General features: G+C 35.1%; 3 protein-coding genes across 3 annotated transcripts; all 3 read left to right on the forward strand.

Annotated features, from left to right (window-relative positions):
• The first annotated feature begins 11,335 nt into the window (after window positions 1-11,335).
• Window positions 11,336-11,980, forward strand: LOC141695503 (uncharacterized). Its single transcript, XM_074499743.1, has one exon. It carries the CDS (start codon window positions 11,336-11,338, stop codon window positions 11,978-11,980), a length of 645 nt encoding a protein of 214 aa, XP_074355844.1.
• Window positions 11,981-14,618: 2,638 nt separating this feature from the next.
• On the forward strand, window positions 14,619-14,984 carry LOC141695504 (uncharacterized). Its single transcript, XM_074499744.1, has one exon. The coding sequence runs from the start codon at window positions 14,619-14,621 to the stop codon at window positions 14,982-14,984; it is 366 nt and encodes a 121-aa protein (XP_074355845.1).
• Window positions 14,985-15,948: 964 nt separating this feature from the next.
• On the forward strand, window positions 15,949-19,272 carry LOC141695264 (uncharacterized). The gene is made up of 6 exons (XM_074499521.1): window positions 15,949-16,024; window positions 16,284-16,321; window positions 16,394-16,494; window positions 16,583-16,725; window positions 16,827-16,908; window positions 18,897-19,272. The coding sequence occupies exons 2-6, from the start codon at window positions 16,285-16,287 to the stop codon at window positions 19,014-19,016; spliced, it is 483 nt and encodes a 160-aa protein (XP_074355622.1). The 5' UTR covers window positions 15,949-16,024; window position 16,284; the 3' UTR covers window positions 19,017-19,272.
• The last annotated feature ends 4,745 nt before the right edge of the window (window positions 19,273-24,017 follow it).

A 24,017-nucleotide genomic window follows, 5' to 3' on the forward strand; every position in this document is an offset into this window, starting at 1 on the left:
CTTCAGGTATAGGGTTAGAATTGGAGCAAAAGTTGTTGCTCTAGTTGAATGAACTCGATACCTAATTTTGCCCATAGGGCGAGATTGAGAACTTGATAAAATTGTTTTTACGTGCCTGCCTTTAGCGGATACATTAAGTCAATTTCTTGTCAGGATAAGAAAGGTTTTCATTTTAATTAAATAAATAATAGTTGTTTATTCTATTCCAATGATAAGACTTATAATGTTGCACAATTAGTTAACAATTTATATGTTCTAAGTTGACTCAAATCAAACATTACCTCTAGCATTGTAGTTAAGCCATATTAATGAGAAACGTATTTCTGAGTTACATATAGATGAATACTTGGATAAGTTTGATTTTGAATCATACGGAAGATGCGAACTTTGTCTCATTGGCAAAATGACTAAAGCTTCTTTTACCTGATCAGGTGAGAGGGCCACTCAACGATTATGACATATACATAATGATGTATATGGTCGAATGGGTATGATGGCAAAGGGGGCTTATACTACTTCATAACATTTACTGATGATTTCAGTAAATATGGATATGTGGTTCTTATAAAGAACAAATCCAATTCTTTTGAAATGTTCAAAGAATATAAGGTTGAAGTAGAAAAGAAAACAAGGGAAAAGTATAAAAGTTTTACGATCAGATCGTGGAGGAGAATACTTAACCCTCAATTTCAAGAGTTTCTTGAAGGAATGTGATAGTGTATCATTACTTACTCCTTCTGGAATACCTCCATGGAATAGAGATTTTGAGAGGAGAAATTGTACCTTGTTGGACATAGTGCGATCGATGATGAGTCAAGCGGATCTTCCAGTCAGTTTCTAGGGTTATGCTCTAGAAACGACTGCATGTACACTTAACCAAGTTCCGACTAAAGCGGTTCAAAATACTTCGTATGAGATATAGAGTGATAAATGTCAAATCATGTCATTTATGAAAATTTGGGGACGTGAAGCGTTTGTAAAACGTTTAGCCCCTGACAAGCTTGGACCAAAATTAGATAGATGCTATTTTATGGGATACCCAAGTGAGACTAGGGTATAGTTTTTATAATCCTTTCGGGAACAAAGTGTTTGTTGCTCGGGCCGCTGTATTTCTTGAGGGAGAACTACTTTATAAGAAAATCAGTGGGAGGATAATACATCTCGATGAAGATCGAGAACTACATGATAATATTGAACCAGAGTTGGAATAAGATCAGGATGTACATCAAAATGTTGAAAGTAATCCTGTCCAAGAAACACAGGTTATTCGTAAATCTAGTAGGATTCACCATGAGCCCGGGAGAAATTATGAATTTCTTTTGACTCAAGATGGTGATGTGATGCTTATGGATAATGATAAGCCTCTCACCTACCAAGATGCTATGAACAGTTCAGACTCCAAGAGATGGCTAGAGGCCATGAAATCCGAGATGGAATCCAGGTATCAAAATAAAGTACTGACTTTAGTTGATCCACTCGAAGGGGTAAAACCTATAGGGTGCAGGTGGGTTTTCAAGAAGAAAACTGACATGGATGGTAAAGTACAGACTTATAAGACGCGACTAGTGGAAACAAGTTTCAAACAAATTCATGGTATAGACTATGATGAGACTTTTTCATCGGTTACTATGGTCAAGTCCATCAGGATTTTGTTAGCAATAGTTGCTTACTTTGACTATGAGATTTGGCAAATGGATGTCAAAACTGCTTTCTTATATGGGAGCCTTGAAGATGATGTATATATAATACAACCTGAGGGTTTTGTCGATCCAAAGTTTGCTAAGATAGTTTGTAAGTTGCTTCTATCTATTTAGAGATTGAAGCAAGCCTCAAGGAGAATGAATATTCATTTTGATGAAACGGTCAAAGAGTTTGGCTTTATTTAAAATAAAGATGAACCATGTGTTTGCAAGAAGGTTAGTGGGAGCTATGTGACATTCCTAGTATTATATATAGATGACATATAACAAATAAGGAATGTCATACTTTCTCTACAGGCTGTTATGACTTGGTTGAGAAATAGTTTCTCGGTGAAAGACTTAGGCGATGCTACCTATATATTAGGGATCAAGATCTATAGAGATGGATTGAAAAGATTAATCAACCTAGTCGGAGTACATATATTGATAAAGTATTACATCATTTTATGATGCAATAGACAAAAAAAGGATATGTTTCGATATCCCACGAGATAGTGATCTCAAAAGATAATTGCCCCCTAAATCATTAGATGATAAGGGTGTTTGAGAAAGTTCCAGATGCGTCAGCAATTAGATCTATAATGTGTACAATGATATGTATTTATCCTGATGTTTCGTATACTTTGAGCATGACGATCAGATACTAGTCTAATCCAGGTGATGGTCACTTGATAGTTTTCAAGAATATTCTTAAATACATAAAGAGGACTAAAGATTTATTTTTGGTGTATGGAGAAGATAGGGAACTGGTTGTAAAGGGTTACACTGATACTAGTTTCTGAACCTAATTTTTGGACAGACAAGGATGATTACGAGTTTATGTCTGTTTTATATTTTGTCTAAATATAATTGATGTTAGCTTGAATAGTTCACAACAAGAATATTGATGATTCTATGGAAGCCGAATATATTGATATTTTATTGAAACAGCCATGGAGACTGTTTAGGCATGTCCTTAGGCAATATCGCCTTATTAATGAGATTAATGATTAAGGAGATATAAATGTAAAGTGCATAGTAATGATAGTGTCGCAGACCCACTGACTAAGGCTTTGTCGCAGAAGAAGTACGATGGTCATACTAGTTCCATGAGTATTAGATATATGGGTGATTGACTCTAGTGCAAGTAGGAGATTGTTAGTGTTTGTGCCCTGGAGACAATACTATGATGTTTTAGTTTAGGACATTAGGATTATTAATGTTTATGTTCTATCGATTATTCTCTTTATAATTTATTAATTCTTAATTTACTGTGATATAAATGTTGGATTAATAAATGTCCTTGGAATATGATATGCAATTCTATATCTCTAAGTACGTGACTTAGAAATGAGATTATGAGAATAGTATCAATATTCCTAAAGGTCCCTAATCGAGTATTATTATTAAGAGACAATAATAATGACCTACAGGGTCATTATTATAGGGTCACACACTAAGAATTCATTGCCAATGTAATAATAACCTATAGGATCACACACTAAGAATTCTTGAAGGATTATTTAATTTAAATTGGATTTAAATTATATTAAAGTAATTCAAATTATTTATAATATTAATTAAGTATGACTTAATTAATTAGATAAATATTGATATTCGAATTTACTAATATTAATTATAAAATTTTATTTGTTAAATAATTAAGTGAGACTTAATTATAATACAAATATGAATTTCGAATTAATAATAACTTCTAGTTAGTTAAGAGTTAGAATTCGTTTTTCTACTCTCTATATAATATCTCTTGTGTGGCTGATTTTGCAAGCAAGACTTTTACTAAAACCCTAACCACCAAGGGAGAAGATGGAGAGAGCAAGAAGAAATAAGTTTGTGCTAGTACACATTCAATCCTTGAGTTCAAGCATTCGTGTGGATACCGATAGAGCGTAGATCGCGAGAGCGGGATGCGTGGTGATTGAACAAGCTTTGGATCTCCATTAGTCAACCAATTGGTACAGCTTCTTAAGGTAAACAATCTGATCCATGGATTAAATATATGTTTTTCACATGGATCCTGTGGTGGGTTTCAAAAATTCTAATTTTTTACGTTTTTAATTACTGTTTCCGTTGCGTTTATGTGCTCGAAACCCAACACTTATATATATATCATAAAACTTATTTGAAAACTACTGTTGTTCAAGGTATAATCAGTTTCGAAAGTTCGTCATATATTGATGAAGTTACAAGGTAAAACTTGTATATAACTCATTTTGAGGAGAAACTCTTTAGAACATCTGTGTGAAAGTAAACACAAGGTTTTGTTCAAATACATTTGGAAGAAGGAAACCACATGAATAATGTGATACCTTTGCTGATCAGGAAATATATCACTCTCTATAATTATCTAATAGTAGAAGGACGAATTCCTTTTGAGTCATCACCCTGGTCGCATGAGGGCATTATGTCGGACTGTCCCACAGCCTCCTACGCTTTGATGGACTGTCCCACAGCCTCTTACACTTTGACGGACTGCCTCGCAGGCTCTTACACTCACTCCGGCACACAAAATGCCAAACCATTTCACTTTCTTGAAGAACCCTATGCTTATAATTGGTATTCGAAATTAATCGACATTCCCAGAGCATATCATAGCTCGTTGATAGGTACAATATTATATATACAACTACTTCCCGAATATGGCCAACTAACCAAAACTTTCTTTATCAATTCAGTAACCCTATTGCGATAATAAAATAAATCACTGAGCCGAATCACTTACATTTTGAGCAAGTATTTAAATCCCCCTCGAAAGGATAGATTAAATTTAAAAACGGATTTGAGATCAACTTTATACTTTTGAAATCATTTGACAAAGTTTGTAAATATTTTTTGAAAACATTTTTAGGTAAGGATGATTTAAATAAAATAAATCGTTTATCAAACTTATTTCAAAATATCAAAAGAATATTTAAATAATATTCCTTAAATAATCATTGATTAAAGAATATAATTTAACAAAATTATTTAAATTAAATCCTTAAATGAATATTCGAAACTAATATTCATTTAATAAATAATAAAATATCTATAAGTCAAAACTTTAATCGAATAATCAAAATGATAAATTTATTAATAATATTTAATCATAAATAAAAAATCTTAAATGAATATTCGAAATAATATTCATTAATAATTTAAAATTATCGAATAGCTTTATTCGATTAATAATTTTGAAAACTATATAATATACTCGGGGACATCGCCTCCCGGTTTAAGGTACAATGTTCAAACTCGTAAGCCTTATACTAAGGGTATACGCAAAATATAGTTGTCACTAGTATATGTATTATGCAGTTCATAAACTCTTACTTTAAAGCAATTGTATTTGACGGTGAAATATCACAATTTCAAAACATGCATGCATATATACACACACACACACACACATGTATATCGCAAATTTTTTCTAACAATACTCATGCAATTATCTAAAGATAACGCATATACATATATATCATCACAACAACAGTAATACGGGTAAAAAAATTGCATGAGTGTTCTGGAGTAGACTTAAGTTTATACTGGGTCCGGTAACCTATGAACAACAACATAAGCCGGAATTAATCCTAGGTCGCTTAAGAAACTAAATTTTAATCAAGCATATACTAACGTTCACTTCTACGCTTAAGAATTTACATTAGTCGCACGAGTACTCTTAGCTCCACCATTTTTATAATATTAACCGTTAAACATTTTGAGGCGACTCTTTTGCGAGGACTTTACTAACTTCCTAATAAACTTTAAATAATTGTTTCGTGTTCCGATTAGTCTTTTAGGGGCCTTAAACATGGTCTCAAAATTACTCGAGGGTTAGGGGTTCGTTCGCGAAACAACGTTACTTAAAAAGGTCATTTTTCCTAAACCGTAAATCGGATTAAAGCGAACCATATATTAAAATGAAGCTTAAATCAAGAAATATCTAAGAATGGAAATAGCGAGTTCATCGCAGTGGGTTCTCGGCTCCTAAGGTTAAAAACAAAAACAGTTTCTAGGAAAACGGGCATTACGACGGCTATACTTTAGCGATTTCCAATTTTTTACTATACAAATTCACATCAAACCAACTACCAATCAACAACAACTCAAGATCCATATCTAGGATACTTATTTCAGTCAAAATAAGATCAAGAATTTCAATCCAATCAAATATCATATCATCTCCCAAATCAATTAAACTACTTAACAATAAAAGCTCAAATCATGCTTATCATTCAAATTACTACTCATCCATCCAAACCATCTCAAAACTCAAGAAAACAAATTTAGTACTAAAGGTTCAGAAGCTTTATACCTTGCTTTGAGGGTGGAAAGTTACTAGGGAGTTTCAAAGAACCTTGATCTATCCTTATACTACCTTGATCTTGGAAATAAAATCAAGAAACACAAAGTTATAATATAAAAATACTATTTACCCTAAACTTTGGTGAATTATTAAGCTATGAATCCCTTGGAATCAAGATCTTAAAATTTTACCATAGCTAAGTTTACAAATTTGGAATCCATAGAAATAAACCTTGAGATTTATGCTTCAGTGGAGCTTGGACTTTGGATTTCTTCTTCTTGCTTTTTCCTTGAAAGCCGAGAGCAAAGTGTGATGAAAAGGGGGAGATAATGCTTCTTGCTTGGTTGTCTTGGTATTTGTGTGATGAATGGTTGGTTAAGGATTAACTTTGGGTAATAAAGTGTTTAAAACACTTGGTCCATAATCAATCTTGCAAAGATATCTCTTCCAATACTTACATCATCATGCTTGCATCATTTCCTTGCCACTTGTTCAACTCTTATGGCTTGATGACATCACCTTGCAATAATCCTCTTGACTAGTACTTAATTGCTTGATGAATCTCCTTGTTATTCGCATGCTTGATCTTTGTTCACTCAATTATTTTATGGTTCGCTTAATTCTCGTTCTCGTTGCTCGTTTGAGGGATTATATTCGGGATCTTATCGTTAGTGTTCCGCTAAACCTTTTTTAATAATTTATATTCCTTTAATGATCCTCTGTCATTATCCTTAATTTTAATTCCTTTTGATCGCATTGCCTTGTACTTAATTCTTTCGGTATCTGGTGGATTTTCGGGAAAAATCAAAGCGTTTGAATTCGAATGCTGACAACCTTTACATACACTTATTTACTTTGTAGAATACTAATATGATCTCATAATTTCCATAACAGTACCCCTCTATAGTGTGGTCTGAACATTTTCCTTAATCAGCACAATCAGCAAAAAGTTATTATTCATAAGGATTACAAAAATTTTATAAATTGAGGTTATTACATATTTTGTTATCATCAAGGCTTTATTTATGGCTGTTATTCTATCAGTCATAAATTGGAGGAGATTGTCAGGAATCAAACCTAAATCGCGATGAAAGACAAATCACATTACATAATTATGTTAAGGCAATTTGTAGCCTTTTATAACTAACCATCCTAAAGGATAGTTATTGAAGAAGTAGCCCATCAATTGATAGAGTTTATGTTATATTTTCTACGAGACTCCTATAAATAGACAGTAATGCAGTTATTCGTTCAGAAGTCATGTTGACTCAATGGATAATATAGAATAGGGTGGCTAAGTGTATATATTTGATGACATATAATTCAGATTAAGTGAAGTGAGCCTTCGACTGCTAAATGAGGGAATAACATCAACTGCTATCGAGATCTGCCCATCAACTGCTAAGCATGTAACTATCAATGGCCAGGGAAAGTCGCAGCAAGAGACTTCCAATGGATAAGGAATTCTGATTATCAGTGGCTAAGAATATATACAGCTACTGATAGTGACGTGATAATGGTCAAAACCTAGTACTATCACAGCACATGGGTTGATAGGAATATCAGAAAAAGAAAATAAGAAGTCAAAACAAACTTTACATATGATTTTGGATGTTGAAGAAGAAGAAGAAACATTCCATTTTCATGCAAGACATATTGGAGGGATATTCAAAGCAATATATCAGGATACAATCCAGCCTCATTTGTCAAGCGTTACGAGAAAGAGAATGAAGAATCAAGCTTGCTGGACATCGAATACTATATTATGCATTGTCTAGCAAGCATTGTAACTTGGTGATATATAAACTAAGTAGAAGTAGATGTTTCACTTAAGAAATATGCTTTACATTCTCAGAGAGCTTTAGAGAGAGATATCTTCCTCTGAGTGAAACACCGTAAACCGCAGCTATGAGATTGCATTTGTAACTGTAACAGATTATTTCTTCAAATAAACCTCATGTGGCAAGTCGAAAAACAAACCACCTGAAAATTCAAAACATCTATGTTCATGTTTCATCTCCCCAATAAGAATTAACTTGAAAATTTTAATTTGTATTCAACCTTCTACAAATTAACCTAAGTTGATTGTTAGTGACAATATGTATATCATTGATGTAAAAATCAATGATAAGATAACATTATATGAATCTTAATGTAAGGGTTAACATCTACATTAATTACATTAAATTTTCGTTTATAAAATATGTATATGATGCTTTAATTGAGGTCAAAAAAGTTATATGAATTAACTTGTATTAATTATGTAAAAATGAATGAGTACTAATGATAAAAATGAATATTTCATGGATATTAATTAGAGTATTTATGATTATTGTTGTATTATACATAAAATAGATATAACTAATCTACGTGATATAATCTAGTTGACAATATCCTTGCGTTAAGAAAAATGAAATTTACTATTTATTGAAATATATTTTTTGCTTTGCCTTTATTGAAGCTTATGTATTCCTTTCGATTACATAATAATAAGAATAATAGTAATATTATTGCAATAATTAGAATATTAAATATTTATTGTTTTTAAATATTATTAATTTATTAGGATTAAAAATATCAATATGAATTTAGAATAAATATATTTACAAGTGATAAATGAGGTAATCCTTCTTTATAATACCTGGGTTAACTACATCATTGAGTTAATAAATAACATATTTCTTTTCAATTTTAACCAATAAGTGTCACACCTAAAAAATAGATCAATCAGATTAAATGTATCCCTATTTACCATTCTTATCCAGTAACACTAATTATGTTTAGCTAATAACTCTAATTTATTTAATAGTTACTTAATTTAACATATTTATATGTTACATATTTTTATATGTTGGGAAGTTTCTATATATTTTAATTAGAAAAAATATTGGGTCATATTTGGTTTTATTTCACCTCTATATTTAGTTAAAAATTGGAGTTTGATAAATTTACAGCTCATGCGAAACTTATAGAATTATCTCTAATTTAACGATTATTTAAAAATTATTATCACACTAAAGTTATCCCAAAACTCAAGTGAAAAAATATGTACAAATTTGCGTTAAGTATTCAATTATATTTGAAATATATACATATATTTTTAGATCATGAAATATAGAATTTCGTTTTGGATCGATAAATTAACATCTATTGATTTCAAGATCTACCAGTCCTTTGAAAGACTTGCGGAAAAAATAATTAAAATAAATTTGAAACACATAAAATGAATAAAATTGCTTAACAATTTTTTTTATCAGAATTCATTTGATCTTAGTTTAATTTTATATTGAGTTCTAGAATCAAATTTTGACGATTATACAACTCGCACTCGCGCGAAATTCACAAAATAACGTATAATTTATTACTGAATTAAAAAGAACTATACACCTAAAATTATCAATTTGAGGGGTTTTTTTAAAAAATACCTTTCTTATACATCTTTTTCCAAAAAAAATTAGTAGTTTTAAAAGTTAATTAAAAAATATGTGTTTTAAAAAATACGTTCCGCAACTTTATAAATCAATATATAACTTCATTTTAATTTTTTTGAATGTTGATTTTGAAGTTTAATCAATTAAATTTATTGCATTTTTTTTAGTTACTCTTGGTTGCATATTTTATAAATGAAATCAATTTCAATCTAGTATCTAATAAATCTGAATAAATAACGTGATAACATTATGTCAAACTGTTGATACCTACTGAAACAGATGAATTAAATTAACCAAAAAGCAATTTCAAGATTCATCAATCAACCAAAAAGTAAAATGAATAGCAGACCAAACTAATTATAATCAATTGATTGTAGCTATAAAAGTGTAAGGGGGGAAGATACATCAGCGATTTTTTTTTTGTTTCTCTCCGGTTAATGTGAGAGTTGGTTTTTCTCTCCATATCTGAACTTTTCAGATTTGTGTGAGTTGGATTCGATGGCACGCTACCAGAACATCAATGAGCAACTAGCAGATCTTAGTGTGGAGGACGAGGAGAATGAAGACTTGGTGTTTGAAGGAGATGTAGAAGAGGAGGTTAACAAATATGATCTATGTCTTATAGGAAGGTTTTTGACGGAGAAGAACATCAATACTAGAGCCATGAAAGTCAGGATTGCGGATATCTGGAAACACACGATGGGCATCAATATCAAAGAACTGGAACAGGGGATATACTTATTTCAGTTTTATCATAGGGAGGATAAGGCATGGGTGCTGAATGGTGGACCTTGGAATTTTGATAATGCAATGCTTTTAGTGGAATCGATCCCGACAGGAGAAGACCCCCTGAAAGTTCCTCTGTGGTGGTTGAACATATGGATTCAGATTCATGGGCTACCGAATGGGTTTATGGCTGAAGCAGTTGGGAAACAACAGGGTAATTTCTTTGGGGAATTTATTTCTTACGATCTTAAGAATAACAGCAGTATATGGAGAGAATGTATGCGAATAAGAATAAGATTGGATGTCAGATAACCACTCAAAAGAAAGAAGAAGATCAAAAGGAAAAATGGATCGGAGTTTGTAGTAACATGCAAATATGAAAGACCGGGGGACTTCTGTTTTGCGTGTGGCTTAGTGACACATAATGAGAGATTCTGTCGTAAATCTCTAGATAATAGGTGTGAAAGTCATGATCAAGAATGGGGCTCGTGGCTCCGTGCACTTCCATGGTGAGGAGCGGGGCAAGGCGGCAGTAAGTGGTTGAGGGAGGAGGATGATGCGGGTTGGGCAGAGAGAGTTGGTAGGGGAAATAACTGCCATATTTTTCCGAGCGGAGAATCAGGATATCAGGATAGTGATGGAGGATTGAGGCGTGAAGTTAGGAGCAAAGGGGGGGGGGAGAATTCAAAAGAGTCACTCATGATAACGCAATGAGGGAATTCAAATGTTATTGGGCCTCAAACATTTGTGGCTATAACAAATGGGCTTTATAAAGAGGAGGATATTGGGCTGGATGGTGAGGAGAGGAAAAGGAAACGTACAGGGCTAGTGTCTAAGACTACAATGGACACGGATGATAATTTAATAAGCAATGAGCAGGGCAACATAAGGGGACACCTCACAGAAACTGTATTTTCTGAGACTGATTATACAATTTCTAGCAAATCTGATTTGGCTACGCTTGTGGTGCAAGCTAGCCGCCCATTATGAATTACTTAAGCTGGAACTGCAGAGGTATGGGGAGCCTCTGTGCAGTTCGTATTTTTGGAGATTTATTAAAATCTTCTAACCCTGATTTTGTGTTCTTGTTAGAGACCTTGAGTGATAAGGAAGTTATTAAGGAGTTAGCTTATAAGTTTGGTTTCTTTGATTATTTTGCAGTAGATAAAGTAGGGAGATGAGGAGGTTTAGCTATTATGTGGAAACGGTCGGTAGGGTGCAATGTGGTTGATTCTTCGAATAACCATATTGATGTTCACATTATGGAGGGGTCGAGGGTATCTTGGAGGTTAACTTGCTACTACGGGTACCCAGAAAGAGAAAAAAGACATGATGCTTGGTGTTTTCTGAGATGGCTGGTGAGGAGTGATAATATCCCATGGTGCATTGTTGGGGATTTCAATGATATGCTATGTGCTTCGGATAAAATGGGACCTCACCCCCATCCCCAGTTGTTGCTAGACGGGTTTAAAGCTATAATAGATGAATGTGGGCTCTTAGAGGTAGACTTGAAAGGAGGAGATTACAGCTGGGAGAAAAGCAAGGGTAAACTGAACTGGGTTCGGGAGAGACTTGACAGAGCTTTTGCAGATGCTAATTGGTGGAGGAAGTTTCCCCTATGTAAGCTCTCTGTTATTCATACTATCAAGTCTGATCATGATCCCATCTTGTTAGAACTTGTCAATACTGAGTTCTCTAGGAAGCAATTCAGATTTAAATTCGAGAATACGTGGCTTCATGAGCCTAGCTTTAAAGAAGAAGTGGTTCATTATTGGGAAGATATTCCAAAAATTCATTTACTGCCGAAGTTATTATCTGTTTCTTCTTTTATGGTGAGATGAGGTAGAACTTTCTTCCACAAATTTTGAGACAAAGTAAAAAAACAGAAAGTAATTCTATGCAGTCTTGTCGATAGAAGTGATGAGGAGGGAGTGAAGCTGTATTTCAAGGAAAGACAAAAGCTAGAAGATATCTTGATGCATGAGGAACTTTACTGGAAATAAAGAGCCAAGGCGTTTTGGTTGACTGAAGGGAACACTAATTCCAAGTTTTTCCATGCAGCAGCCTCAAAAAGAAAAAAATTAAATCACATCACACATCTGGTAACTAGTGAAAATGAAATAGTGGACAGTCATGAAGACATGGGCAGGGTGGTGCTTGAGTATTTCAGAAATGTGTTTGATGGAGGGAATAGTGGTACTGCGCAACCTGACAATGCAGAAGTTAGTGTTATTTCTGATGAGCAAAGTGCCAGGCTTACGGCTGATATTAATTTCACGGAGTTTACAGTAGCGTTGAAGCAAATGCATCCGGACAAAAGTGCTGGGCCTGATGGTTTAAGTCCAGCGTTTTTCCAACATTTTTGGGATTTGTTGGGTAAGGAAGTATTTGATTGCTGCAAGGAGTGGTTATCTGAATGTGCATTCCCAGCAAATTTGAATGATACAATAGTGGTCCTTATTCCAAAAAAAAAGAACATAGAACGTATGTCGGAGCTTCGTCCCATAGCGTTATGTAATGTTCTATATAAGTTATTAGCGAAAGTCCTTGCTAATAGACTTAAAGTCATTCTACCTGGCGTGATATCTAAAAATCAATCAGCATTTATTCCCGGAAGGAACATATCTGATAATGTTTTAGCTGCCTTCGAAATTCTACATTTTATGAAAAGGAAAAATAGAGGTGCAGAAGGGGAGGTGGCTCTGAAATTGGATATTTCAAAAGCATATGACCGAGTTGACTGGAGTTATCTGAAGAGAAGAATGCAGATGATGGGATTTAATAGTACTTGGATAAGATGTATGATGCTGTGTGTTTCGACAATAAGCTATTCGATAGCTTTTAACGGGAGTTTGATTGGGCCAATCATTCCGAAGCGTGGATTGAGGCAAGGAGATCCTCTATCTCCCTACCTTTTCTTATTTTATGTGGATGGTCTCTCTCAAGCACTGTCAAGAGCTGCCAACAATGGTCTTATCAGTGGGTGCAAGATTTGCTTGAATGCTCCTCAGGTTACCCACTTGCTTTTCGCGGATGACAGTTTTTTGTTTTTCAAAGCTAATAGAGAAGAAGCAGAAGTGATTAAGAACCTCCTGAATGAGTATGGGAATGAATCAGGTCAGGTGGTGAACTATCAAAAATCAGGTGTGTTTTTTAGTGCCAATGTCAGAAGGGATAAGCAACAAGAGGTTAGAGACATTCTGGGGGTTCACAATGAACTGGGGGATAGTAAGTATCTCGGTCTCCCATCTCTTATTGGCAGATCAAAGAAAGCAGTGTTTGGCTTCGTCAAAGATAGAGTTTGGAGGAAAACGCAAGACTGGAGTAATCAAATGTTATCTAAAGTAGGGAAACTGGTCATGGTGAAGAATGTGTCTCAGACAATTCCTTCTTATAGCATGTCTTGCTTTTTACTTCCAAAATCTTTATGTACTGAAATTGAAAGGCTGATGAACGGATACTGGTGGGGTTCTAGTGGCAATAACAGTCGAGGAATGAGGTTGATAGCTTGGAACAGGTTGGCAGTGGCTAAGAGCAAATGTGGGTTGGGTTTTAGGGACCTTCATGGATTTAATCTGGCTCTCCTACGAAAACATGTCTGGAATTTCAGTCGCAATTCTGATACGCTGGTTGCTCGCATGTTTAAGGAACGATATTACCCAGATAAGCACATCCTGCAGGCTAGCAGAGGTGTCGATCTTAGCTTTATCTGGAAGGGTATATGGGAGGCTAAAGAGAGGTTGAAAGATGGGTTTAGGTGGGTGCTAGGTGATGGAAAGGACATTTACATTTATCAAGACCCATGGTTGAAAGGTAAGGTGGACTTTCGAGTTGAGGATGATCATCGGAATATTGTGAGAAATGAAAAGGTGTGTTCTTACTTCCATCCTAATAGCAGAGTCTGGGATGTGCATAAGGTGGAACGAGATTTTCATTCTGATGACAGTAAGTTGATTATTCAAACGAGAATTCCGCAGATTGAAGTTAAAGATAAGTTGGCTTGGACTGGTTCGCATAAAAGGGGTTTATTCAGTGAAATCAGGGTATAGGTATTGGGAAACAAGATATGCTAGTAGAGACAATATGATTGAATCGCAGGGTTGGAAAAGATTGTGGAAGTTGCAGTTGCCTCATAAAACCAGAGTTTTTCTTTGGCGTTTCTATCGAAACATTATTCCTGTCAGATGGATACTGAGAAGCAAAGGAGTGGAGACTACATTATTATGTCCAATGTGTGGTACCGACATCGAACATCTTAGGCATTTATTTTGTGAGTGTTCGTTTGCTGTAGAGTGCTGGAGTATATCAGGATTTAATATCAATATGCAGGAGATTGAGTTGACTTCGAATTGGTTGTTGAATTTGATTAGCAAGGAGAAAGAAGAGACTATCCTAAATGTGGCTACTGTGCTTTCAGGTATTTGGTTCTCGAGAAACAAAAGGGTGTGAGAAGGCAGAATCATAACACCTGCAGTAACCATGGAGGTGAGTGCTAAGACGATGCAGGAGTGGGGAGATGCGAACAAAAGTAAGGAAAGATCGAGCATTAAGCATCCTGAGACAGAAGACCAAGATCAAATACGGTGGCAACCACCTGATATAGGAGCTTACAAACTGGACGTGGATGCATCTTTGAAGGCTGGTGAATGTATGTTCACGGTGGGTATGGTAATGCGAGATCACAGAGGGCAGTTTGTTCGTGGGAAGAATATGAAATTACCAGGTGAAGTGTCAGTTATGGAAGCTGAGGCCACAGGGGTCTGCGAGGCAATTAAATGGATTAATAGTACTGGAGTTCAGCATGTTGTCATCGAAACAGATTCGCAACTGGTGGTGCATGCCTGAGGTGCTGCGGATGCATAACAGTTAGAAGTTGGACATATCATTGATGAGTGTAAGGAGAAACTTAAGGATCGAGCTGTCCTATCGGTTCTTCATGTTAAAAAGCAAGCAAATAAGGCTGCCCATTTGATGGCAAGAGTCCCATGTTTGTTAAATGGCTAAAATCATTTTGTATCTCCTCCAGTTTTGTTGTTGGAGATGTTATCTTCTGAATTTTCAAGTTAATGAAAATTTCCTTTGATAAAAAAAAAGCTATAAAAGTAACCAAAATAACAACATGCATTAATTTTTATAGCTTATTTGATAAATATATACTTCTTTGATAAATATACGAGAGTTAAATCAAATATATGATGCAAGATGATGATGATTGTGAAAGATGATAGAGAGTGATGGTAAATGAAGAATGAGCGAAAAAGCGAGTCGTGTTGTTGAAATTTTTGTAGAGAAAGTATAATAACAAAAAAAAAGAAGACACCATATTTTTAGTATTTTTTATAAATTTTCAAATATTAACCATATTTTTTTTCTATTAATATGAGTTTAAAGATCTAGATGTAAAATTTAAGAAAAGTTTTCTAAGTTAGTTATGATTTGTCTGTTTATTTTATTAAATATCTAGATATTCGATTTCTTGATTTAGAAACAATATAAAAAAAAGATGATAAATAACTTTCAAAATTAAGTTTTTTACATGTTGTTCTCGTAATTCTATGAAAAATATCCTGAAACTAACATCTAAATCATTATCTTTCAATATTATATTATTGCAAAAACAATTAATAATTGTGGGTCTGTTTTGAATCGATATATAGCAGGGTTAAAATGCGATTGATTTATCATTTTAAATAATACTGTCAATTAAAAAAAGTATAAATAATATTACTGATTAAAATAGCCGGTGCTTGTTTGTACAAGGCACGAGCTATCTGTACCGAGACAAGCCAATTCGCCTCCAAAAGTTAAAATCAAGTGAGTTCTGCTGTTAAGCCTAGTTCAGCTAATGTCTACTATTTTACTTCGTACCAATTTATCACTAATACGTAAGAGTGTCTGTTGATACATATGCTTATATACATATATTTCACTAATGTAGCTCACATGTTTGATGATTTGCCCCATAAGATTTCTGCAGTTTAAGATGTTTACCCATTTGGGTTGGCAACATCTTGTAAAACGATTAGTTTATGATGCAAATTTACTTATTTTGAATTAAATGTTCATTTTGTTTGTCTATTCTCTCTTATTTATCTCATATATTTGAAAATTATATTTATTTCCTCTGTGTTTTTTATTCTGCAGGATGGCAGTTAGTTCTGGTTTATTAACCAGTTTTGCAGGTACTCTGTTAAGGTTTATGTACATATTCAGTTTTTATGTGTATATACTTATTAGAATGCTTAATTGTATAGTGCACCCGATGCTGATTTGCAAAATTCAAGGGGCACACCCGATTCAGCCTACTTTTTGGAGCAGGCATAAAATTGTTAATTTCCCACAAAATTTAGAAAGAGTAATTTTCTTAATTTTTACCCCCTTGAATTTGATAATTAGGATTTGTGATTATATCTAGTGATGTTGATTGACTGTCTATCTATCAGAGAGTAAAGTTGCATCATTCTTTTCGAGGGGGTGGTAGCACCGGGTATGTGCAATCAGTTAGAAGTAACCATCGTGAATTTACTTATGACCATGGTGTCAGAAAAGAGTCCTATTGGTCAACCAACTTGAAGGAATTTTTAAGGTACTGTAAATATAATACTAGGAAATGTAAATGTAATTAGTTTAAAGTAAAACATTAACACTATTACTTTATTAATTGACTTTGGTATTATGATTTTTCAGAGGTTTGCGGTTTTTACTTGCGTTTCTGGCTGAGCAGCCTGGTCAATTGAAATACATAGAGTGGCCAAGTTTCCAGAGCACGGTAATATATTGATTGCTTCTGATTAAACCATGTGATTATAATGTGCATGATCACATGTCAGTGTTTGACCTGTGCTGCTTTGGCTTGTGGGACTTTTAAATGTTGCATACACAGTGTTAGTCCAATTATTTAGTTTCAACCGTCGTACCTGGGTCTGACACATAATTATTCCCAAGAGGATTCGTTTGATTTAAATGTGGACACTGACCAACGTAAAGGCCACCTGAGATACTTAGAATGCCAGAAGAAAAAAATTATAATAGAGGAAAAATAAGGGAAAAAGGAAGAAAACACCTATTTGCCAAGTCCTTTACTAATTGTATATAATCTGTTTTTTTTGTCAGGATATATAACATAATCTGAGTTTTATTTCTAACTTTTTCCATATACTCATTTTTTTTAAAAACAATTATGCCGTGTTGCCTTACCGATGTCCAAAAATAGGACAAGGTCCCCATGTTCCCAATTTTCAAAAATCCAAGTCTAACACTCGCATTTGTCTGTACAGCACTCCGTACCCGAATTTCATAGTTTATACACCAGTTGAATTTTGTCATTGTATTTGATTATTCATTAGAGGGGTGTTAATCTCTAACAATCGTGTGTTATATAAGCAATATCTAACACACTGCTTCAGGAACCCTTATTTCAGGGGCCCAGATCTAAGAAATTTTTTTTAGCCTTCCGTGGATATTTTCTGGGAAGGGCATTTCTTCTTTCCGCTAATAATATCCGCAGAAAGGAGAAATGCCCTTCCGCGGAAAATATCCGCGGAAGCCTAAAAAAAATTTCTTAAATCTGGGCCCTTGAAATATAGATCCGACGCCCCTGGAGTAGTATGTTAACTAAAGTTTAACCAACACACGATTGCCGGGGAACAGGACCCTTCATTAGAGTTCAAAGTTATGTCGTACTTTTTAAATATGCATACAACTTAATAATTTAATTAGTGGAAGCTTAGGGTAAGATAAAGATCATATTGATTATTGATAAGAGGTGTTATTACAAGTTTAAAAGCAATGGAATAGTTTGTCACAGGAAAAGGGAATATTTAAAATACTCAGAAGTAGTCTACGAGAAAATAACACAGGCTCCTGCCTGGCTATTCGTTTTTGGCCTTTAAGTTGATCTCATGCGGCATGCCATGTTGTAACTGGGGTTGTGACTGAACCGAGCCGAGCTGCCGAGTTTTTCTCTTCTCAAGCTCGGTTAATAAGAAAATAGTCAAGTACCAGCCCCAGCCCCAGCCCGAGCATAAAATTGTGCTCAAAGCCTCAAACTTAGCTCATCTAATGAGCTATTTTATAGACGAGGTTTCTGCCGGTAGCTCATATGCTATTCTTGAAGTTAACATATAGAAAAGGATATAATAAGATTAAAATACCTCGTACATAAACAAGTTTAAACATTTGAAGTTTGTAAACATGTATTCAAGTGCAAGGAATACTTGAATGTTTGATACATGTATTCATTGCGGAATATTTATATACGAGCATACTAATCCACTTTGCTTAGGTTTGATGTGCTTAAGCTCGACTTGTTCAGAACTGAGCCTAAAATTATATGCCCAAGTTCACTCCTATACAAATGGCTGAATTTAACCCAAACTTATATCGAACCGAACACCGAGTCATATTACGAGCGCCTGATCTCATCTACAGCCCTAGGCATGACCGCATGAATTGTTCAATTGACTGTATAAACTATAAAGTGAGATTTTAAATGCTTGAAGTGGTGAAGAAAAGTAGAACAAACACAAGCTGATAAACAGCTACGCCTCAAGCCCCCAAACAGTCTTGGCAAATGACCTACTGCTAAACATGCTTGATAAAGTCAATATACAAGCTTTTTTTATCTTCCCTGTGACACTAATGGTTTTATGCTAACCTTTTAATCTTCAAATTCGAAACGTATCAGTTCCGCACTTGTATTTCTTATTGCTTTTGTTTACGGATAAGTTATTATTTATCAAATCTATCTGTGTACAGCTGAAGACTGCTACTTTAACACTTGTTATTGTAGCACTGCTTATTGTTGCACTGTCTTCAGTTGATGGCGGACTCGGTTATCTGTTGGGTTTATATTTGAGGAGAAACTCTGTAACATAATGTTGCTTTTTAAATTGCTACAATACAAGTAGACGGATCTTTGAGGAAGTTAATGAAGCATGATTCATAATTAGCAACAAATTCGGCTGTAGATACTGTAAGAGTTCTGGTTGTAATGGGGTCTCATTCTTGTATTATGCTCCGACTTCTTCACTATTAATTTGAAGTACTGATTGCCAAATCAGAGCTGTTTCTTGTATGGCACAAAATTATGCATTGTTGAAAACATAAAATTATTGATAAGTTTCATGGTCAATTGTAGTATTAAGTATATGTTTTCTATTTAAAATCCTAAATATTAAAAAATTTATTACTAAATAATATTTGGTTAATAACCTTTTGACACTTAAAATATATATTATTATTTGCATCGGCCCTAAATAATTGAAATCGGTGATATAATCGATGGTACATATTAAAGGTCAATAGGTTTATCTATCAATGAGCTGTATTTTTGGACCGAGAGTTTGATATTACGCCTATTGTCTTATTTGGATACCTTTCGGGATCACCTTAATTTTGATGACGAAGGGAGCTGGGAGTATCTTTTCAAAGTATATCGGTTATACTTGAAAGAAAAGCTAACCTTAAATCTGGTAGAGCTTTTCCAAGCAAAAAATCCATGGAAAGAACCTAGTAGAATGTTATATCAGGGAATAGTACGGGGGCTGTTCATGGTGGCAGTGGGTCATTTTGAAATGCTAAAGCTTCTTGAATTTCACCTTCTCCTTAAGCAGGAAGCACAAGATGTGGGGAGTAGTCGATGTCAATGAAATACCCGAGCTACCTCACAAAAATCCCGATAACTTGATGGGCAGAAGGACGAAACAGAGAACTCGTAAAAAGAATGAAGAGCTACCACAAGGGGCGTAATCAATGTATTGGCAGTGGTTGCAGCCGACCACTGTAATTTTTAAAAAATAGATATTTCGAATATGCTCTAATTGATATTCATAATATTAGTATGATAAATATATCACAAGTTAATAAAAAATGAATGTAGTGTTCCTTTCTAAGCCGTTGATAATTCCGTTTCACGGTCTGATCCTTCCAATGCTGCTTCTGTATTCTTCTAGCGGTGTAGTTGCGGTTGAGTTTCTGCAAAATAATACCGGAGGAGGGTTTGGGTCCCGCGGTGCCTCTTGTGTGAAAATAAGAACTTGCTTGGGGAAGAAGATAGAAATGAAAGGTGGTCGTGTGTATTAGTGTGTGTAGAAGAATCATTAAGCCCTAAATATTCCTCCGTTGGACTATTTATAACCAAGGATGGAATTTATGGGTTGATACGTTTCAATCAGGGATGTTCCTTGATGGGGGCGGAGGACGCCTGATTTGTATGGATTCCTTACACGTGGCTAGGTAAGTACTGCCTTAAAATGTTTCAAGGATCCTCTGACACATGTCCTGGTTGATCCTGTGATTGGTAATCAATAGCTCTCATTGTCACGCGTTTGGGCTCGTGCCTCACATGCTACGTGCTGTGCTTCTTAAGACCCGGTTCGCAGGGGAATCTTGATCCCGAGCTGTGATGGATTTGAACCTAGGTGGTACTGGACCAATCCACACCTAGACTGGGTGGCATAGACCCGGGCCCGTCAAGAATTTAATATCCTATCATTTGCCCATCACTTTTTTATGCATATTTTCTAGATGGGGGAGTAGAGTAAAATATTTTTCACGAAGAAATCTTATTTTTTTGCCCTGCAGTACAAGTTGTGTTAAAGTAAATAAAGTCAGACTGTTGGGATATATTGTAGTTGGCTTTTGGGAAAAAAACGATCTTTTCTTGCCCCCGAGTCCGGGTTATGTTGTTTTGGGCCAATCCGGACCCATGGGATGTCTTGTGGATGGATTGCATAGAAAAAATAGATCTCTCTTCCCCCCCAGTCCAGGTTGTGTTGTAGTGGACCAATCCGGACTCATGGGATGTCCTGTGAATGGATTTTGTAGAAGAAATTGAGCTTTCTTGCCTCCCCCAGTCCGGGTTGTGTTGAAGTAGATAAAGCCGAACTGTTGGGTTCATCGTAGTTGGCTTATAGAAAAATGTGAGATTGAGCTTTCTTGCCCCATACCGGGTTGTGTTGAAATATAACAATCCAGACTCTAGAATGAACCTTAGGTTGCTTTCAAGGAAGAAATAGAGCTTATTTTCCCCCAGTCCGGAATCGGGACTCGGAAGTTGAATCGATTCTTGCCATTTTGATCCTCCTTTTATTTGAATTTTGACAGTTGTCTATTCTTGGAACTCGCCCCGTAATTATGACAGTTACTAATTACTGTCTATACATGTATTTACATGTATATGCTTTTTGTAAAAAAGTAAAAAATTGATGGCCCAGATTTAGCCACGTAGATGTGGCGTTTGGGTTCTGCCTTCCTTTATAAAAACCTCCTCTCCCTTATTCCTTTACTTTTAATTTTATGAATATTTTACTCCTTTCTCCGCCTCTTCAATTTTCAGAACGTCGAAGAGGGTTTTCCGATCGTTTCTCGCCGGTTTCGCTCCTAGTCCCCTTCTCCGTTTTTCTCATACCCCTATGTTTGTTGTCTCTCTCTCTTTCTTCATCTTTGAATGAGCCTGATATTTCTTATTTTCTTTGTGATTCATTGTAATTGTTCATCTTCTATATGTAAGTTGTTGATGATTCTTGTTTTGATAATGTTTGAATTGGTTTTCTCTTGATTTTACTACTAATCGCTACGTTTAGGGTTGAGTGATGTTTAGATATTTTGGATTTTTGTTTATTTTTTTTTGTATTCTTGATTAGAATATGTGTATATATAGGTGATTTTATCATGGTTTGGTGTTTGATTTTCGTGTGTAAGGTGTTCCTGTGATTAGGGTTTTGTACCAGGGTCCGAACCTATACTAGGATCAATGTATTTTTTGAGTAGGTTTGTTTTGTTTGGCTTGTAGGAATAGGATTGTCCCCTGACTCGGACTAGTAATAGGTGAAAACTAAAATTGAAAGTAACCTAGTCCGAATCATGATAGTTATAATATAAATCTTTGGTAGGGATAAAGTCTAACCTGACTTCTTGATTTTTAGATTTAGGGTCCGGATTAAGGTACACGCCAAAGTCTATTTCTCTTACTATCCGAGGCTTTCTGATTCTGAGAGTTGTTCGGCTAAATCTGCTTCTGATACAACCCGGGTAGAGATGGGGAAACAGGCTTCGACTTCGAGGTCCAATGTTGTGAGAAAACTGCAGATTGATCAGTTATCTCCAAGGAAGATTCCTTGCACCCTGGAGGGTTATTGGATAGATGTCCCGAACTACTTTATAACAAGGAGCGAAGGAGTTGATAATGACTGGTACTATAGGAGTATTAGCTCAAGTTATGATAAGGAGCCTGATAGTCATCCTTGGCGATATGATGAGGCGGAGTTCGACCAGACGTTTGCCGGGAAGATCATTTTTAAGGAGCCATACACCTTAAAGGACGAATATGCGGTTCCGGATCATGATGCATCAGATCAGGCGGTTTAGCCAGTATATCAGTTAGATTCTCGGGTAGAGTGGAGGTGGCCCCTTTCCGGGGAGAGGATTTATCATAGACTGACATATGGCTTTGTACCTATCTTGCTTGAGCATTTGAGGTCCGGGTGGAATCCTCGTTGCCACCTTTTTATAAAGCACTTATGTAAATATGTTTATAGATTGTCCCTCATGCAAATAACACCTAACGGGATTAAGTGGATGTCTTGGTTCCTGGTTTGCTACAACCGATTCGAAGTTCAGCCCACTTTTAAGCTATGGCACCAGGCTTCTTGTTTAGTCAAATCTAGCCAAAAACCTCTCTATGAATATGCTTCCAGGCCGCCGAGTGTGGGTATGGCTCGGGCTATAGGCCTGTTATTCAGCAAGTTCTCTAAAATATTGGAATGGAGAGATGATATTGCTGAAGGGGTTAGATGTTAGTCCCTTAACAATGCAACAAGAATTACAGAAGGGGGGTTGAATGGAATTCTTGAAACTTTTTCACAAATAAAATTGTTCTAACTTAAATATATATATATATATATATATATATATATATATATATCAGTGTGAATTGATTTGCAGAGTGCGGAATAATAACTTGAAATGAATCAAAACACAAGTAATTAAAAACACAAGTCTTTAAAAACTTTCTGGTGGATTTGAATGTATCCACCAGAGATATATAATATATCAAGAGAACTCTGTGTAGAAATTAGCTCACAGCTGCTTACAAATTGACAACAACTAAGATTGTAGAAAAATGCTAAGAATACAACTTACAAATGTTTCTCTCTTGGTTGCTTAGTTAGTTATTCTATTTGCTACTTATTGGTTTATATATCACCAAGATTACAAAGCAATAAGATAAGATAATAAAACAAAACTATCAAGTCTAATACTATGCTACTTTATTACTCTATTCCAGCATCTTTGAATATCTTCATAATAGCATGGAAATGGCAATGCTTCCTTGTTCTCTAAAACCCAGTTGAATATGCTTCCACATTCCATTTGCATACACTTGACGCATATGAATGTGTTGTCACTATCAACAGATATTTGAATTCTTTATCCGTCGGGTTCATGATCATCCGTCGAGTTCATGATCATCCGTCGTATTGTCTTGTTGATCATCCGTCGAATGGCATTGTTGTTTATCCGTCGGGTAGCAATCTGGCACTTGACTTCATTTCATTTATGCAGAATTACAAGATATCATCTATGTACAATTAATCAACCTATTCTGTATATCTAGTTAAAGTCAACATGACTTGAGTACTACTACAGAATCTAAACAATGTGTATGCAGAAATGTGCTACAGACTTATTGTGACATAAGCTACTCACTCGATGGATAATAAATCATTATCCGTCGGGACTATATTGAGTTATCCGTCGGGACTATAATCCTTATCCGTCGAGTGCTACATTTTTCACTAAGTAAAATCTACCAAGGTGTTTTGTTAATGAAATCATCAAGTACACAACATATACACAACAATCTCCCCCAATTTA

This window comes from Apium graveolens, chromosome 11 (assembly GCF_009905375.1).
Source record: "Apium graveolens cultivar Ventura chromosome 11, ASM990537v1, whole genome shotgun sequence".
NCBI lineage: Eukaryota > Viridiplantae > Streptophyta > Magnoliopsida > Apiales > Apiaceae > Apium > Apium graveolens.

Excerpts from the sequence above, each read along its gene's own strand:
- LOC141695503 (XM_074499743.1), top strand. The coding sequence starts at position 11,336 with ATGTGGAAACGGTCGGTAGGGTGCAATGTGGTTGATTCTTCGAATAAC.
- LOC141695504 (XM_074499744.1), top strand. The coding sequence starts at position 14,619 with ATGGAGGTGAGTGCTAAGACGATGCAGGAGTGGGGAGATGCGAACAAA.
- LOC141695264 (XM_074499521.1), top strand. The coding sequence starts at position 16,285 with ATGGCAGTTAGTTCTGGTTTATTAACCAGTTTTGCAG. Across the intron at positions 16,726-16,826 it reads AACTTGAAGGAATTTTTAAG|AGGTTTGCGGTTTTTACTTG; the intron begins GTACTGTAAATA and ends ATGATTTTTCAG. Across the intron at positions 16,909-18,896 it reads GGCCAAGTTTCCAGAGCACG|CTGAAGACTGCTACTTTAAC; the intron begins GTAATATATTGA and ends ATCTGTGTACAG.